The 19,596-nt window shown below is 44.7% G+C and overlaps 1 protein-coding gene and 1 long non-coding RNA gene across 5 annotated transcripts in view; one reads left to right on the top strand and one right to left on the bottom strand.

Moving 5' to 3' along the window:
* Nucleotides 1-15,953, bottom strand: part of ahnak (AHNAK nucleoprotein) — a 32,578-nt gene extending 16,625 nt beyond the window's left edge. For 2 of the 4 annotated variants that reach the window (XM_029846999.1, XM_029846997.1), the window contains exons 1-6: nt 15,715-15,953; nt 9,990-10,051; nt 6,664-6,724; nt 6,372-6,528; nt 6,015-6,241; nt 167-5,911 (exon numbers count right to left, since the gene is read on the bottom strand). In XM_029846999.1, coding sequence (XP_029702859.1) covers nt 167-5,911; nt 6,015-6,241; nt 6,372-6,528 — 6,129 coding nt within the window. In that variant the 5' untranslated portion in view covers nt 6,664-6,724; nt 9,990-10,051; nt 15,715-15,953. Of the gene's footprint in view, nt 1-130; nt 5,912-6,014; nt 6,242-6,371; nt 6,529-6,663; nt 6,725-9,989; nt 10,052-15,714 lie in introns of all 4 variants that reach the window. The other 2 variants (XM_029846998.1, XM_029847000.1) reach the window with 2 other exon arrangements.
* Nucleotides 13,893-16,939, top strand: LOC115252307 (uncharacterized). The gene is made up of 3 exons (XR_003890715.1): nt 13,893-14,027; nt 14,288-14,430; nt 16,856-16,939. It is a non-coding gene; the product is annotated as an uncharacterized lncRNA (long non-coding RNA).
* The last annotated feature ends 2,657 nt before the right edge of the window (nt 16,940-19,596 follow it).

Here is a 19,596-nt window from a genome sequence, read left to right on the forward strand (position 1 = left end):
TCACATTGATTTCAGCTTTAGGAAGGTTTACATCAACATCAGGACCCTCCAGTTTTGGACCTTTTCCACTAAATGTGGGGATTTTAAACTTGGGCATTTTAAATCCACTTGTTTCTGAGTCAATATCCACTTTAGGACCTTTAATGTCAACACCAGGTGTTTTAATGTCTCCCTCAATCTTTGGAACTGACACATCAACATCTCCTTTGAGTTTGGGACCACTCAGATGAAAATCCACATCAGGCATTGATAATTTTGGACCAGAAAGTGATGGAAGCTTAAATTTGGGTCCTTTGACTTTTCCATCAGGCCCTTCAATGTCAATCTCTGGACCTTCAATGTCAACATCAGGGGCCTTCACATTGATCTCAGCTTTGGGAAGGTTTACATCAACATCAGGACCCTCCAGTTTTGGACCTTTTCCACCAAATGAGGGCATTTTAATCTTGGGCATTTTAAATCCTCCTGTTCCGCCTTCAATATTCACTTCTGGACCTGTAACATCGAAATCTGGTCCCTTTATGTCTCCCTCAATCTTTGGAACTGACACATCAACATCTCCTTTGAGTTTGGGACCACTTAGATTTAAGCCAACATCAGGCATGGATATTTTGGGACCTGAAAATGACGGTAGCTTAAATTTTGGTCCTGTGATTTTTCCATCAGGTCCTTCAATGTCAATCTCTGGAGCTTTGATATCAACATCAGGTACTTTCACATCTATGTTCGCCTTAGGTATGTTTATGTCAACATCTGGAGCTTCAACATGAGGACCCTTGAAGCCAAATTTTGGCAGTTTGACTTTTGGCATCTTAAATCCTCCCTCTGGTCCTTCGACTCCAATGTCTGGTCCTTCAACATCCACCTCAGGAGCTGTCATATTTCCTGTCAGTGTTGGAACTGAAATATCTACATCTCCTTCAACTTTAGGACCTTTCAGGTTAATGTCGATGCCTGGAAGTTTTGGTGTTTTCATTGATGGTAGCTTGAATTTGGGTCCCCTGATTTTTCCATCAGGCCCTTCAATGTCAATCTCTGGACCTTCAATCTCAACATCAGGGGCCTTCACATTGATCTCAGCTTTGGGAAGGTTTACATCAACATCAGGACCCTCCAGTTTTGGACCTTTTCCACCAAATGTGGGGATTTTAAACTTGGGCATTTTAAATCCTCCTGTTCCGCCTTCAATATTCACTTCTGGACCTGTAACATCGAAATCTGGTCCCTTTATGTCTCCCTCAATCTTTGGAACTGACACATCAACATCTCCTTTGAGTTTGGGACCACTTAGATTTAAGCCAACATCAGGCATGGATATTTTGGGACCCGAAAATGATGGTAGCTTCAATTTTGGTCCTGTGATTTTTCCTTCAGGTCCTTCAATGTCAATCTCTGGAGCTTTGATATCAACATCAGGTACTTTCACATCTATGTTCGCCTTAGGTATGTTTATGTCTACATCTGGAGCTTCAACATGAGGACCCTTGAAGCCAAATTTTGGCAGTTTGACTTTTGGCATTTTAAATCCTCCCTCTGGTCCTTCAATTCCAATGTCTGGTCCTTCAACATCCACTTCAGGAGCTGTGATATTTCCTTGCAGTGATGGAACTGAAATATCTGCATCTCCTTCAACTTTAGGACCTTTCAAGTTAATGTCGATGCCTGGAAGTTTTGGTGTTTTCATTGACGGTAGCTTAAATTTGGGTCCTTTGACTTTTCCGTCAGGGCCCTCAATGTCAATCTCTGGAGCATTAATGTCAACATCAGGGGCCTTCACATTGATCTCAGCTTTGGGAAGGTTTACATCAACATCAGGACCCTCCAGTTTTGGACCTTTTCCACCAAATGTGGGGATTTTAAACTTGGGCATTTTAAATCCTCCTGTTCCGCCTTCAATATTCACTTCTGGACCTGTAACATCGAAATCTGGTCCCTTTATGTCTCCCTCAATCTTTGGAACTGACACATCAACATCACCTTTGAGTTTGGGACCACTTAGATTTAAGCCAACATCAGGCATGGATATTTTGGGACCCGAAAATGATGGTAGCTTCAATTTTGGTCCTGTGATTTTTCCTTCAGGTCCTTCAATGTCAATCTCTGGAGCTTTGATATCAACATCAGGTACTTTCACATCTATGTTCGCCTTAGGTATGTTTATGTCCACATCTGGAGCTTCAACATGAGGACCCTTGAAGCCAAATTTTGGCAGTTTGACTTTTGGCATCTTAAATCCTCCCTCTGGTCCTTCGACTCCAATGTCTGGTCCTTCAACATTCACCTCAGGAGCTGTCATATTACCTTGCAGTGATGGAACTGAGATATCTACATCTCCTTCAACTTTAGGACCTTTCAGGTTAATGTCAAAACCTGGAAGTTTTGGTGTTTTCATTGACGGTAGCTTAAATTTGGGTCCTTTGACTTTTCCATCAGGCCCTTCAATGTCAATCTCTGGAGCATTAATGTCAACATCAGGGGCCTTCACATTGATCTCAGCTTTGGGAAGGTTTACATCAACATCAGGACCCTCCAGTTTTGGACCTTTTCCACCAAATGTGGGGATTTTAAACTTGGGCATTTTAAATCCTCCTGTTCCGCCTTCAATAGTCACTTCTGGACCTGTAACATCGAAATCTGGTCCCTTTATGTCTCCCTCAATCTTTGGAACTGACACATCAACATCACCTTTGAGTTTGGGACCACTTAGATTTAAGCCAACATCAGGCATGGATATTTTGGGACCCGAAAATGATGGTAGCTTCAATTTTGGTCCTGTGATTTTTCCTTCAGGTCCTTCAATGTCAATCTCTGGAGCTTTGATATCAACATCAGGTACTTTCACATCTATGTTCGCCTTAGGTATGTTTATGTCCACATCTGGAGCTTCAACATGAGGACCCTTGAAGCCAAATTTTGGCAGTTTGACTTTTGGCATCTTAAATCCTCCCTCTGGTCCTTCGACTCCAATGTCTGGTCCTTCAACATTCACCTCAGGAGCTGTCATATTACCTTGCAGTGATGGAACTGAGATATCTACATCTCCTTCAACTTTAGGACCTTTCAGGTTAATGTCAAAACCTGGAAGTTTTGGTGTTTTCATTGACGGTAGCTTAAATTTGGGTCCTTTGACTTTTCCATCAGGCCCTTCAATGTCAATCTCTGGAGCATTAATGTCAACATCAGGGGCCTTCACATTGATTTCAGCTTTGGGAAGGTTTACGTCAACGTCAGGACCCTCCAGTTTTGTACCTTTAGCACCAAATGTGGGGATTTTAATCTTGGGCATTTTAAATCCTCCTGTTTCTCCTTCAATATTCACTTCTGGACCTGTGGCATCGAAATCTGGGGCTTTAATGTCTCCCTCAATCTTTGGAACTGACACATCAACATCACCTTTGAGTTTGGGACCACTTAGATTTAAGCCAACATCAGGCATGGATATTTTGGGACCCGAAAATGATGGTAGCTTCAATTTTGGTCCTGTGATTTTTCCATCAGGTCCTTCAATGTCAATCTCTGGAGCTTTAATATCAACATCAGGTACTTTCACATCTATGTTCGCCTTAGGTATGTTTATGTCCACATCTGGAGCTTCAACATGAGGACCCTTGAAGCCAAATTTTGGCAATTTGACTTTTGGCATCTTAAATCCTCCCTCTGGTCCTTCGACTCCAATGTCTGGTCCTTCAACATCCACCTCAGGAGCTGTGATATTTCCTGTCAATGTTGGAACTGAAATATCTACATCTCCTTCAACTTTAGGACCTTTCAGGTTAATGTCAATACCTGGAAGTTTTGGAGTTTTCATTGACGGTAGCTTAAATTTGGGTCCTTTGACTTTACCATCAGGCCCTTCAATGTCAATCTCTGGACCTTCAATGTCAACATCAGGGGCCTTCACATTGATTTCAGCTTTGGGAAGGTTTACGTCAACATCAGGACCCTCCAGTTTTGGACCTTTTGCAGCAAATGTGGGGATTTTAAACTTTGGCATTTTAAATCCTCCTGTTTCTCCCCCAATATTCACTTCTGGACCTGTGACATTGAAATCTGGTGCTTTAATGTCTCCCTCAATCTTTGGAACTGACACATCAACATCACCTTTGAGTTTGGGACCACTTAGGTTTAAGCCAACACCAGGCATGGATATTTTTGGTCCTGACAAAGATTGTAAGTTAAATTCTGGTCCTTTGATTTTTTTATCAGGTCCTTCAATGTCAAGCTCTGGAGCTTTAAAATCCACATCAGGTACTTTCACATCTATGTTTCCTTTCGCTATACCAATATCTTGAGCCTCAACTCTGATACCTTTGACTTTTGGCATTTTTAAACCACCCTCAGTATCAATGTCTGCCTCTTTAACATCCAGCGCAGGAGCACTTAAGTCTCCTTTCACTGCTGGACTGCTGCTGGAAACATCTAGTTTTGGACCCTTAAGTTTAATGTCAATGCCTGGCATTTTTGCAGTTTTAATTGATGGTGGTTCAAATTTTGGATCTTTTAGAGTTGTGTCTGTTCCTCCGATGTCAATCTTTGGAGCCTCAATGGCAAAATCACGAGCTTTCACATTTATTTTAGGTTTGGGAAGGTTTCCATTCACACCAAGGTCTTCCAGTATTGGACCTTTGACATCAACAGAGGGTATATTTGTTGTTGCCATTTTAAATCCTCTCGTTTCTCCTGTAATATTTGTTTCTGGACATTTAATATTTGTTTTAATATCTCCATCAATCTTTGGAACTGACACATCTACATCACCTGTGAGGTTTACATTTATAGCTGACGTTCCTATTTTTGAACCAGAAATGGTTGGTGACTTTATGTCCTGTGATTTGATTTTTCCATCAGGCCCTTTGATGGAAATCTCTGGAGTTTTAGTTCCAACACCAGGTACTTTTACATCTATGTCAGCTTTGGGAATGTTTATATCAACACCCTTCATCTCAATTTTTGGACCTTTGCTGCCAAACGACGGAATTTTCATTTCCGTTTTTTCAAATGTGATATCAATGCTTTCATTTTCACCCTCTGTTGGTTTCCTGATGTTTATCTCTTTTCTATCAATGTCAAGCTCACTTTTCAGTGTTGGACCTTTCAGATTGAATTCCACATTTGGTGTGGACACGTTTGTCTTGTTAGTTTTCAATTCAGTCTTACTGCCTGTAGACGCTCCAGCAATTTTAACATCGGAGATGTCAACTTTGGTCTCCTGTGTTTTTTGAATGGATGGTGTGGAGGTCTGCACAGTCTTTGCCGGTAAAGACATCTTGATTGACCCTTTCCTCTCATCTGAGTCTGCCTCTGCTTCACCCATTCCTCCAAATGCAATATGCCTACTACCAGTGTTTGTACTGCCCCTCAGTGTCACACCTGTTCCAGATACCTGAATAGCTCCTCTTTTCTCTCCACTCCCTCTCATTAACTCAATGCCCTCTTGCTTTATTTCTCCAAAATCAGGCCCTTTGAGTTTAAGACCTGCTACTCTGTCTCCGTCTTTTGTCGTTACCGTTGTCTGAACTCCCCCCCTGCCCCAGTGTGTCTCTTTCAAGCTAACCTGTGGTCCAGCGTGAGAGATATTACTTGAATCGAAAACCTCGGTTTCTGATACGGCAGCCGTTTTACCTGAAGGGCTCCCATGCAGAATTCTCACTCCAGGAGAACCATCTCCAGACTCATGCCGTAGCCCTTTTACATCAGGGCTTGAAAGTTCGAGTTCCTCACTTATGCCACCAGGCATTTCCACGGTGTATGTAGTGATGCGGCGAGTGATGGTAGTTATTGTGCTGCCATCGCTGCTGGTGCTGCTGTGCCGCTCTGTGCGAACGTCGACTCCCTCAGCAAGGTCTTCAGACTTCAGCCTTGGTTTGATCTTTTTTGTGTATATTCTCTTATACTCCTCGTCATCTCCACTCTGATGACAGATAGGAGGTGTCTCGTATTAGAAGAGGATATGAAGGCTCAGAGACTGACAGAAAACACACTACACACTAAACACACTATTCTGTGGAACTTACCAGAAGAATATCTGGACTGGAACTCCCAAAGCGGGTCCTTCCCTCCCAGGTCAGGGTGCCCATTGGAGAACGGCATGGTGTACTCAAAGGTGAGTAGCCAGGAGATTTGTCTCCTTTGTTTTGCAGTTTCAGTCCAACTTTGTGTCGGTTCAGTGTCTTCAGTAGCTCAGCGGTTTCTTCTGGACTCATGTTGTCAAAATAGACAGTGGCACCAACAATCTGGTCACCTGTAAATTAAGTAGATGCCCCAGTAAATAGTCTGAAGTTTTCATTATAGGAAGTAAATATAGAGAGTAGTATAGTATAAGTATAGCAAGTAAAAAGAAAATGGGAAAAAACAAACAAAAATGCACCTACCTTCATATACTTTTCCAGAGCGTGCCGCTGGTGACTCTCCTCTCACTCCTCTTACAAAAATCTCCCCCTCACTCGTCTGTTCAATGGTCAGGCCAGTCTCGTCCGCACCCTTCCAGTCTGGAAAAAGAACCTCCCTGGTTTCTTCTTCTTCAGCCATCTGGGTAGATGACACAATAAATGGGAATTACAGAGGAATAAAAAAAGAAAGGAACAAAAGATCTCATGCACACATGTCTTCGGCGTACAATGGAAGAAATTTTTAAAAATTACTGTAATATTCAGTGATAAATACCTTGTTTTTTTTTGTTTTTGACGCTCCTCTATGATGCGATGGAAACTCTTTTTCGGGGTTCCTACATGAGATATAACGTTTATTAAAGGTTAGGAGAAAAGTATATAATCAGCAAAGTTGCTCCTTTTAAGGCAGAATCACTTGTAATACCAACTATTGGACACTAGATGGAGAGGTACGACACAGTCTTTGCCCCCCCTCACACACACACACACACACACTCTCTCACACACACAAACACACACACACAATGAGTGAGAGAGACTCAAAAGTCTTACAGATAGCTCAGTGTTTAGCCCTCACCGCACCCGGAGCAGACAAATGTTGCATCTATGCCCCAGTTGCACCATCAGTGGAAAGATCAGTGATCAGAAGTTCTTCAAGGTCAGAGCAACACATTCTTAGATTTTTTTTTACCTCAAAACCACATTTCTCTTTACAAATGCATATGCAGACTAGTGTTTGTTAATGGAAGCGCTATCTTATAGTACAAGTACACATTTCACCACCTGTGCAAACTACTCACATTTTATAAATGGAAGACAAATGGATGGAAAAAGGACTGTGATGACTGCTACATGTGTAAATCTCCTTGAATGATTTGGTGTCCAGGTGCAGCCTGACTTGACAGCTTTCCTGCCAGTGGTGTAAGGTGTGTCTACTGAACACTGACCTGAAGGTCACAAGATCTTATGTAAATTACTCATATAACATCACCTATTGCATATTTAATGGCATTACTCCGAGGAAATTTTCACTTTGTCATTCATGTGATTTGAAAAAGTCTTATCAAATGTATGATCATGCAACCTAGAACTGGTTGCTATTGAGCCATCCACCCCACTGTCCTATCGGAGACGGAGGAAACATTGTTTCAGCAACACTCAGCTGCAACACCCACACCATCATCGGCCACATGAGGCGCTTGTTTATAGTTGCCCGGCAGTTTCTTGCAACTGGAGGTTTCCAATTTCTCAAGGTTTCATTTTTGCAGAGATACAAGAAGAAACAGATTAGAACAGAATAACTACTTTGAGTTAGTCTGGATTTTCAGGAGCAGCTTTATTAGATAGTGACTTTCATCACAGCAATAGCCAAAGGGTTTTTGGTTTTTTTCATCTTTCTTTATTTTAGCCATGGGTAGAGCCTATTTATCACTTAAGTCACAGATTTACATACTTTTCATTTCAACCAGTAAGCCGCATATTTCAACCACATTCACCTAACCTGTCACATTTTAATGAAGCAACCACCACTCCTTGGTCAAAAGTTTCCCAACACAATTTAATTTTTATTTATTAATTTATTATAGAAACAAACCGGATAGTTTGACAAGTTGCCTCTAAAGTCAAATAACAGGCAGTAAACCAGAGTAGCTGCATGTTTAGGAGGATTACGTCCAGTACCTTTGCTCAAGTAGTTGCTAAAGCCTTAACTTAGTGTTCTTTACAGTTTTTTTGCTCAAATTTTGGATAGAAAACAGAGGTGCATTCCATTCCTACATTTAGTACATACATAAATCAAAAAAGGGGGGGCAAAAAAGTCCAATTCCATATGTGCAAGAACTAAAGAAATTGCTTTTTAAGGCCCAATTAATCATCTTGGCTGCCTGGATGGATGCATTTTTTTCACATCTTGTATTTTTGATCACATCAAATCACCACAATTACTTCACACCATTTAATACAGGACTTTAAGATTATGAGAGCAGGCTCATTGGTGTCTGGAAAGTCTCCAGCCGATACACTAATTATTGCAAAGCAGTAAATAGACTGGTCCTGCATAACTGGAATACTGGCGAATATCTGCGATGCTATGAGGCACTCTTAAGCTCCCTCTTAAAAATAGCTGATTGCTGATTCTCAGAACTGAATAACACAAGTCAGGGCCACTCAGAGTGATAATAGCAGAGTGCGATGCCAGCCGCCGGCACTTGTCGCTCCCCACCTCCCCTTCTCTTTCTTGGTTCTACCTCCATGCCTCTGCTGGCGTGACACAACACAGGTTAGCAGCAGCGCACTCGTATTCAAATGCGGAGGCGACATGAGAGGCAATTTGTCGAATCGCATCTCGTACGTTGAGACCAACTCAGATCATCTTACAAGGCCAGTTAAAGAACATTCCGATCCCGGCCCAAGTGCATTCAGACCAAAGAATTTCTATTTTCCCACTGGGTCAACAATGAAGCTCATTTTACCCACCCACCTCCTCCTGTCACTCAGCCATATGTAAACAGAAAACAGCTTATCCACACCCTGATTCCTCCTATTTATTCTACCACCTTGTCGACTTTATTACATACCATCAGTCATCAGCAAAAGCCTTTATTCTATCAGTTAAAAACAACAGCTTGTGCCTGGCGCACCTTTGATTCTCTCTCCTAACCATCAGACACAAAGCTTCCTTACATGCACTTATTTCCTTGTCTTTCCTTGCTCTCGGGATGCAGTTAAACTGTCTGAACTGTCCCCCTCCTTACAGAGTTGACAGGTTCCTGGAACGTGGAGGAGCCGAGGCTCGGAGCGAAGAGGGAAGATGATCTTAGAAGGAGGGGAGAAATGGTTCGAATAGGTGAGGGGAACGCGCAGAAAGATAATCATCCAGGTCAGGTACCGAGCTCACAAGCTATGGAGGCAGCCTGCGACTCACAGCAATAAAGCAGCATGACCATCAGCCCCTCTATTCTTTCATATTCATTTATCTGCCATCTTAGATGTATGATGTGGAAACACGCAGCATGATCATGTAAACAGATGAACTATCTATCATTATTATATTATAGTCTGGAATGCATGTGGAGCAGTGGGGGTGGACAACCACCCTGGCAAAAAAAGCTTTGATGACTTGTATCACAGCGTGCCGTGATATGAAAACTTCTTGGGCAGTACTGATTCTACAGTCGGTTTCCCCTTATCTCCCTTAGAATAAGCCAGCTCCACAGCTTCAGTTGTGACAGCGGGAGCCCGGTTCAGCTTTGGACAAGGTTGTTTCATAAGAAGAGGAAAGGGGTTCCAGCGGAACAGGTGGCGTCTGGGCAGGAGGGGGTGGCGGCTTGCAAAGAGGAGGCACAGGAAGCAGAAGCATCCAAGTGTCAGGTTTCCATAAGGCATGCCCTTTTTCAGCTGAACCACAGTGGCGTGACCTTCCAGGTTCAAAGAAGGCTTTGCAACAAACATTCCAGCAGAGCTTTGGAGTCTGCCGGGATAACAGAATGCTGCTCTAAGGTGACACTGAATATTGGGCCTTGTGTGTTCAGAAAAAGGAACAGAGAAATCTACGTTTCGTTACTGAACTGGCAAAAGATGTGTGGAGCAGAGGGCACTTACCTCGGATTGCTCAAGCAAAGCCAAGGACCTCAAATGAATGTGTGTTCTTGCAATCTTGACTTCTGTTGACAGAAACACAGAAGGACACCGTGATTAGATCAAATTAAGAATTGTATAAAGATGTTATTGAGAAGAGCTGCAGAAATGATGGATTCCGATTTTCTTGGTGGCTGACAGAAAACACTGCAGTTCTTTGATTTAAGGCAATGGTGCATTGAGAGGTGTGTCCCACTTGATAGCGAGGACAATAAATACCGCGGCAAGAGGCCAGATTTACTCACAACATTACATTGTACCTGTTCACTGGAGCTTTTCTGACTTTATCGAGGGCTTTAGAAGGCCTTAATAATTAACCAACCAGTGGCAGCAGTGTTGGCGTTGGCAAATAATGATGCAAATCCAGCTATTTGTTTGCTAATTACAACACAAACATGTTGTCCTGCCAGGTTAGTCCAGAAAAATCCAAAAATGAATGCTAAATAAAGCAGATTAAGATCAGATGTATTATGAAACAGATTGCAAAACATGTTTGTGAAGTCCTCCGCACTGACATCCAAAGCAAATATGAGCAGATGCATCAGCCCAATTTAGCCTTCAAAATTTTGCAGATGCAAACGTGCTCATCAGCAGTGTGATTTTTGCAAGTTAGTCTTTTACCAGCTGCGACTAGTCCGGCTGTTTCGGGGCTTAGCCAGGATTACTGCACCAAGCCACTGGTGTATTATGAAACAAAACCTTCTTTTTGTCAGGCCCCACACAAACAGGCTTCAAGTGTGCGCAGACAGGCATCTACCAGTAGAGACATGTCCAGCCCACGCATCCAGCCCAGTCATTAACCTCCTCTTCTCCGAGACCATCCAAAAGTCACTGTCTTTGCTCGTAAAAACTTTTCAAATCATGGTGACGTCCACAACCATGTGAAATGCTAGAAAACAGACAATAACAGCAGTGAAACTGGTGCAGAGCTTGCAAAAAGTTCTAAAGTGTCGCTTTTGAAACAACTGTCGTTGACAGGCGCTCTGTCCCAGAGTTAGAAATAGATCGGACAGCGCTTAGGTGTGTGTCGCTTGTTTGTGTAGGAGGACAGCTGCGCACACTATAGCTCGTGCTGTTGCGACGTGAACATGCTAATTAGACCGCCATGTCAACTAAATGTCTTGCAATTAATCCTGTTTCATTTCATTGTTTGGGGAACCTGGCGATTATTTGAGGGCTCCAACGAAAATGGGACTGTTCGAGATGTCTGGTAGGACAGACACAGACGTGCACAGCAGGGTGCCCTGTGGTCAACAGCAGTAAAGAGAGAAAACAAAAACACTCTGTGCAGAAGGGGCAGAGGCGAGTCCCGCGGGTCCAGTTGCTTTGCCTCTGTGCTGTAGCTCAGTGCACAACCCCACCCAGGCCTCCAGTCACACACATTCCTTGATAGAGCTGTCAGGCCAGCTGGAAGAGTGCCCGGCCTCTCCCCTCACTGACTAACTCCAAAGAAATGTCCTCTTTCTCTCTGACTCCACCTCTGGTCTATACCGCCCACCCTGCACCCTGGCTGAGAGACCCCCTCCCTGCAGTCAGCCCGATCCCCCCCCCCCCAAACACACACACACCACCACCACCCCAAATTCCATAAGCAAGAACACCGTAATCAGGAGGAAATGCAGGTAATGGGCACCTTCAGACTCTCTCTCGTGCTAATAATGATGATTTTTAACCATCTTCCATATGAGCGTGTATGAGGTGACATTCCTGGTCACAGTTTGCAATAATAGAGTCACAGCACAATGCAAACCAATTAAAGTGTCTCAATAAGTCAGTTTATTGCATGGAAGTCATGTCACAATGATTAAAGAGCCCACTTGAAGGCATCAGGTGCAGCAGCAAGGGGAGCTTAAGAGTGATACGACATGATTAAGAACTAATAAAAACAATAAGCTCCGCTGATAAAACAGGTGGAAAAATGCAGCCAGATCAGCCATGTTATCGAAATACAGCAGACTGCCTTCGCTACAGTCTCCATCAGTCTGACAACAAGTACAACAAACACAGAGAGAGGCAGCGTGCTCTCAAAACCCCAGATAGTGCATGCTGACACAGGAGAAAAGAATGCACATCAAAATAAATGGTTCTTTTTTACTCTCCAAAGGCCGCACAGTCCTAAACCAAACCACAGGGCCTGCATCAGACCAGGGCCTGCCCACTGACGCCAACTGGGCCTGCTGTTGATTAAACCATTGTGACTCTGCCAGGAGTCACGCACTAAATGGAAATAGTGAAGAAAATTAGACGTAAAAGACACCCAATAAGCCGAGGACGCTGTCCCATTATCGATGACACCGTCCAAAGGGTGTCATCCCTTTAACAAATACCTCTTTCTTAAAGGGACATGTCCTGCTCTTTTATGAAATGTTAAATCCTGTTGAGTCACTGTGTTGCAGTATCATTAAAGACCAGATGAGAGATAGTGGGCAGATTGAGCTGTTGCTAATGGACTTGAGAAGAAGCAGGACCTCCTGAGTTTCGATGCAAAAGCATTAAGCAGTAAACAACAGTGTAAAATAAGACAAAGGACCAATAAAAAAAGCTTCAGAGAGAAGGAGACGGGGCAAATTTTGAACTGGAATAACTTGTTGGACCGGGAAGGGAGGAGGAGAAGCATGTTTACACAGCGGAGTCTTTTAAATATGAGAGTGTGCAGACATCTTGTATAAGGATTGCAACCACGTCAATGGCCAACTCGGTCCAATCGGGAGTCATTCAGGCTCGTACAGCTCCATCCTCAGAGCGGTCTGGAAGATGAGCCGAGCAGCCGAACGTAGATGTAATTAATACGTGTTGATATTTGGTGGGATTTCTAGGCGTTTCGACGGATAATAACGCGTGACATGTTTGGGAGCCTCGTGCCAAATAAGGAGGACCTAAACAAAGCTGAATGCATGTCTAAATTTACATTCCGAGCCCCGCTGCCCTGACATTTTGGCAGCCTCATTCCAAACAGAGTTTCGTAACAGATGCTGCGTGTCAGTCCCCACGCGGGGCAGCATTTGTGGAGGGTGGGGGTGGGGGGTTGCTCAGAGGATATATATTTCATTTGCAGACGTGGAAGTACGGGTGACTTTCAGATAAGGTCACTTGTATATTCGCAGCAGGGCCATTTTTTTCAGGTTATGTAAAAGTCGAGGCTGCGACATCGAGATGGCGCGCGTGTGCATCTGCGTAACCTTCATGAGTCGTAAGGAGCTATTCATGATGAGAGCTTTCCAGAACACACTCGGGCCTCGGTAAGACATTCCAAACAAGCACAGATGAGAAGGGAGTGGCCGCTGGGGGGGTTGGCTGAAAACGCGGGTGTTTATTTGCAGCTGGAGGAAACCTAAATACCCCCAACAGGAACTCTGCTGCTGTTACTATTGTTTGATTTCACCCAGCCCGGGTGGAATTTCAGGGAGTCTCCCAGATGACGGTTGGAATCACCCATCTCTCAGTTACGAATCCACTGGACTATCTGGTTCCTGTTGCCTCTGCACGCTGTCCACCAAACATTTAACCCCACGATGTCATGAGGAAGCAGCAGCGGAAGCGCGCCACCACACTCTTTCCTTATTAACGGCGGCCTGGCTGAGTGATACCAGTTCGGTTGGCCCGCTCTGCTGCAAGTCACGGGGGGGGGAAATGATGTGGCAACTACGTCTGTGGTCAGGAAAAATCTGTCAGTCATCAGGCTGGTCCCCTCCTTCCTTACCCTAATATGGAACCAGCCATGTGTGGCAAGTGCAGCAAACTGAGCTACACCTCTTCTTTGAAAAGGAAAAGTAAAAAAGTCTGCATATTACTTTCTCGTGCAACTCGATGCCGCCACTGTGCCGCTGCAATGGCGTCTACACAAAGAGGCTGCGCCGCAGGCGAAGAGCAACTTCTGTTAACCAACAAGCGTTAAGGCTGCAGGCACTCGGGAACCAGTTCTGCGTCAACGCCGTATGAGCTCCATAGCAATTGCGTTTGCACCAGTTCATACTCAAAGCTAACGTCTCCACCTTGTAACAGGTAACGTGCGCTTTCCATTGCTCGCCAGCTAAATGATGCAGTAATCCTAAATGACATCCTGTCGCTCAGAGAGCCATCAGTCCCTTCGAAGAGGTCAGTATTGCGATGCATTGCTGTGACAGGGATATTTGAGCAATGCCAGACATTTACAGCCGTGAGACTCGCGACATGACCTAAGTAGGCACTTCAGGAAGGATGGTTGAAAGCCGCGCTACCGAAAACACTCCCAAAATGTTTCCTGTTTTTTTCGGGTGTGGCAGGCAGAAGCTCCAGAGGCTCCAGAAATGTGACCGTCTACGGAGGATTAGGCCTGCGCTGCCTGTTTCCCCTCATCACAGCTCCCACCAGCACTGTCAAATGTGGGCCCAAGCTCACATTATACGCCCCGTTTGGACCACGTTAGGTAAGTGTGAGCGGGGTGGGGGTGTCGTGCGGAGGGCAGGGGTCTGGGCTGACAAAATAAGCTGCTCTCTTTTCGCCGAATGTGCAACGTCTTGAGCTCCCTCCTCTAACCCTCAGACCTGGTTTCAATTAGCTTGTCTTTCCAAACCACTACATTCCATTACTCCCCTCCTCACCCCATTTGGCCCATCCCCCCTCACTTACTCACTCCCCTACTCTCTGTTCCTGCCCCCCCCCCCCCCCCAACACACACCCCAGACAGAAGACCAGGTTAAGAAACACAAAGTTATAAAAAAGGAAAGAAAGAAAGAAAAAAAGGAGGAATGTCTCTGTTCAAAGCGTCAGTTAAAAAAGAACTGCACAAACTTTAATCCAAATTCAATTTAAGAGCTAAAATAAATACACAAAACATTCCCAGTCAGACAGAAGATCAGTTGTTACAAGATCAAGATCAATGACGTCCTACAAAATCAGTCAGGATTAAAAGGCCCCATTCAAACTGCATTTAAGATTATTTTTTTAGGTGGGGGGGGTGAAGGGTGTGCCTCTTTGGAGAGACAGCAGAGTCAGAAGGGAGGGAGCAGAGAAAAACTCAGGGTGGAGGAACGTGAAAGAGAGAACTCCACACCCAAGCCCGCTCTCAGGATCCCGTGAAGTAACTTTAGCGCTGAACGGATCAGAACGGCCTGATTCAATCACCACCGTAAGGAATATTCCCGGGTCAAGAGCCCCAACACAACACGCATCTGCGTCACACACCGGCCAACACCGGGAGAGAAGTGCAGCCGTAGAACTTGCTTTCTTTTTCCTTTTTTCTCTCCTTGCGTGCACCTTGTGTGACAACCTTTGTGCGCTCTGAAAGGAAAAGTGAAGTGCGCAACTCCAGACCTCAGCCTTCATGTGGCGGCGGTGCGTACACACCCACCTCTCACAGTCTGGGACACATCAAATACGCATTCAGAATGTCTCTTCACGACACTCACGCACGCTTTTTACATGCATATAAAGCGATAAAAAGCACGATATTTTGAAAAAAGATAGAGAGATAAGGAAATAAACGCCTCCTGAGACACAAAAGGCAGCTGATCACAGTTGGACAAAGTCGGTGCAGCCTCACTGACACGCACTCAAAGAACTATCCTGCAACTTTCCCAAAGGGAATCAAACAGTGATTTCTTTGTCAACCACAGATAGGTTTGAAGCAGAGCACAGCTGGAACACCCCGCAGTGGACATTCAATGCAATTTCGGATTCCACTTAATTTAAGGAAGGAAAGTCGTCTTACCTGCGCGCAGTCTTTGCGCCGAGAAGTCTCACAGCAGCTTGAGCATCCTCGAGAACTCGCCTCTCCCCTTCTCCCCGACCCAAGAAAAGTGTTTCTTCCCGTCACAGCGTTGCAGTCTGTCAGGGTTCTGTCACTCTTTTCCTAGTTCTCGATCCACCAAGTTTCCAGGGCGTTTTCTCTCCCCTCCTCCCCTCCCTCCTCCTCTTGGAGTTAATCTAAAGTTCCTTGCTGTGAGTGGCTGCTTCTCTGGGCTGAGAAGAGTGGTTGGATAGAGGGCTGGGTAGGGCTGCTGGCCTGCGGAGGGAGGGCAGCGCTGGCCGGGGAGGAGACCGGCGCAGGAGTGGCTCTCGGCAGCCCTGGGACCACCCACTGTTTCAGGACTCCAGTGACACAGAACAGGAAACTCGACTTTTTCTTCTGCATAAAAATCAGAGGAAAGAATACTTAACAAAAAACTCAGAAGAGAACCTTCTGCTCCTTCTAACAGCACTGAAAGATGACATGGTTTCTTTCTTTTTTAAGTTTTAATATGTGGGGCAAAATGACAAAACTAGTTGCACAAGAGGCCTTTTACTGCTCTGGACAGGCATTTTTTAAGGCCATTTGCACAAAGTAAAACGTCTTTCCAAATGCAGCACGGTGTTAGTAGCTTCCAGGCTACAAACGGTGACATAAACCTGTTATTACAGCATTTAAGAAGATAGCCTATAAACTGACACACGGCTATCATTATCCAAATACAAATGAGTCATTTATTTACACACAAACGGCAAAGTGCATGTTTACAAGACATGTTTTGACCTTCTTTTTTTTTTTTTCTAAAATTGGCCATCCTGCACCAGCAATTTATGGTTTGAATTCCTTTATTCTTCTCTGAGGTTTATAAAAATGAATTTATTGCTTCTTTTTTAAAAATTTCTTTGGTTTTGATGGTTTATCTAAGGAATAATTGTCCTTGGCGGTTGTTCCCCTGTAATTTGGCAGTTACTTCCTCACATTATTGTCCTGGTTCTGAGATCAGTATCCTCAGCGGGTGTAGCAGGCCTCACAACCAGCCCCGTGTGTCAAGAAAAGGTCAACAAAGGCCTCGTCGTTCTCTTATTTAAACAGCTTGACACCACGGCTTCATTTGTATACACAGGAAACAGCCGTGGTGACATCAGGCCTCTGCTACCTGCTGCTTTTGGTCACTCTGAAGGTCCTTGAGTCGACTCCAACAGATCAGCAGCGGACTCCTGTCCTACAGGTGGGGTGCAGTCAGACGGATGTTCACATGGAGCAGAATTCTCTTCATGGTGGATTTGGTAAGTCTGAGTAATCGCTGATTCAAGTGCCCTTTGACCTCCAGCAGACTGAGAAAGCGTAAATTCCGAATATTTGTTGGGCCTTTGCAGGAATAAGATCATAGCACAGCTGTGCAGCACCTGAGCAACCCAAACATGCAGTTTGGTTTTTTTTTTAATTCAGCACAGATGTTTCCAAAAATGTTTCTATAAATGGACACGGGGCCAAGGAACACATCTGACAACAAGTGGGGAGATACAACAATCTTTAATAATTTAATTGCTTGGGAGGAGCCAGCCTCTGGTTTGTGCCAGTTGTCCACACGCAGAAGGCAAAGACCTGTCCTGTTAACTCTTGGGAGGGGACAGGTGACATGTTGGACACTTGGAAGACCCCAAGACATGAAACATTACTGAGAAACATCATCTAGCAAAGGCCTCTTTGGCTGGTGCATCTGAGCACCATTTTACATTTTTCTGGAGCTGCCCCAGTGTCTGAGAGCGGAAGAGGCCATGGAAATGCTGCAGCAGCTGCTGTGGACAAGCGTGTCATGTCCTGCAGCACACACGGGCTCCCAGGGACCGTACACGTCTGTGCATGTCAAAAAACAGATGTGACCCCTTCCAGAGAAGTGATGAGCCGTTCTCCTTTCCTTTACTGTCCCAGCAGGATCTACCTGTCCTGAGCTACAGGTACAATCAATAAAATTCATTTATGGAGCGTTTTGGCAAATATTTGAAGAATCCCAGAACAATTGTTGTCATGGATAGTTGTGTCACTCCCTGCTGTGATTTCCGACTGACCGGCAGATGTTTTGGTTGGTATTGTCAGGGTGCTTGTCGTGCACGTCTCAATCAACAAAGGCATTGTCTCCAACCAGCTTCAGTGTCAGGCTCTCAGACTCAGACAGGAACCCCCCCAACTCGGCTGCCCCTGGCTTTAAAAGCCACCTTGATTTCCCGCCTTTGTTTCTTTCATGCTCCTTTTTTCTTTTTTAAGCAACCCTTTTAAATGAGTGATACATGCTTCAATGTGGGGGGAAAAATCAAAAAGCAGAAGAGATGACATGAGATTCTGAGTCATTTGGGTGTTGCCTCGGTGATCCTCAGCTCAGGATTATAAACATAGAAGAAAAGTCATAGAAGAAAATTGTCGTCTGAAATTTGAGTTACTGAGAAATGAAAGCGATGAAATCTTGTGTGAGGTGAGTCTCAGCGTTGCTGTCATCACAGACGTTTAGTAAATAGAGACACAAAGCACAAGAATTCATAAAGAGAAGATTTCAATGCCCCAACAAGGTGTGTAACTTTAGAAAACACCCCGGTTTTGTTGTAGCTGAATTCAGTCCTGCTATTTCTAACTGACGCTCTTTAACTCTAGTTCACACAGTCGCCTCATGGCAGGAAGCTCCGCGCTCCCAACAGGCTTCCCGTTTAAAAACAACACAACTTTAACATCGCTGTGAGTTTGTGAGACAACAAGGTGTGTATCCCGTAGGCTGGATGCCGGCCTGTCACCCCGTTGCCTGCTGGGATGGATTCCAGTACGCCCATGGCCCTGATGAGGAATAATGGGGTATTTAGTTATTAGGTTGAGGTCAACTAATTGTGGCGTGTCACATTTTTTTTAACTCTATAGGTGTGGTCACTGTTATTACGACGATCTTAGAGCAGATGAAACGATTTTAATCCAGCTGCTGCAACACACCTGCATTGGAGGTCGCACATTAAAGGGTACACGTGAAACACAACCGAATCAGTCCAGAGCTTGAATTACCACAAACAGACGTGGCGCTCTGCAACAGCACCACTGATCACAAGTGTTTGGGAAATATCCAGTTTTCGTAAATGTCATAAGACTACACACACACAAACACACACACACACACACAGTATTAAACCCTTCAGCAACACAGCAAACAACAGAAGAGAAGAGCAAACACAGAGGAAGTTGTCTGTTCCTTTGAAGAGTTGAAGAAGGGTGTGGCACGGACGCACATCCACGCAGACTGTATGACTTTCTTGTATGTACAGAGCGGCAGGAGAGCTCAGATTTCCACCAGAAGAGAAGAAGAAACTGGGTGCAGCTGAGCTGTGTGTATTAGTAATGACAACCACGCATACGACCTACAGGCCCACTAAAGAACTCTGCACACTGGAATCTCCAGGTTAAAGAAACAACACAACACAACTTTGGCTTGCAAAGTCCTCAGGTGCGCTATTATTCACGCAGCCCTCGTGAGAACGGAAGCACGCTCTGATTACATCACCGTCTGGACGGCAGGTCCCATCGAACAGCTACACATCAGCTGCCATTTTTAAGGCCGTCGCGGCTACTGTGAACTGCTGTACCTGTTTGCTTCTAAGGTGTGGCCGAGTGTGCTGCATGTTTGCTTTCTTGCAGGAACGCTTTCAGCTTGGAGCAAAAGCTGCGTGCAGACGGGAGACAGGACGAAGGTTTTTCACAGGCCTTGTTTATTCATGGCCAAATGGACCTGGAGGCTTGTAAAGAGAGAGAAGCATCTTCGATACGACAAAAATGTGTGACGCTCAGCTGATAGCGCTGGAATGCTGCTTTCATGTCCGCTGTGGGTTTTTA

Source organism: Takifugu rubripes, chromosome 14 (assembly GCF_901000725.2).
Source record: "Takifugu rubripes chromosome 14, fTakRub1.2, whole genome shotgun sequence".
Classification (NCBI taxonomy): Eukaryota; Metazoa; Chordata; class Actinopteri; order Tetraodontiformes; family Tetraodontidae; genus Takifugu; species Takifugu rubripes.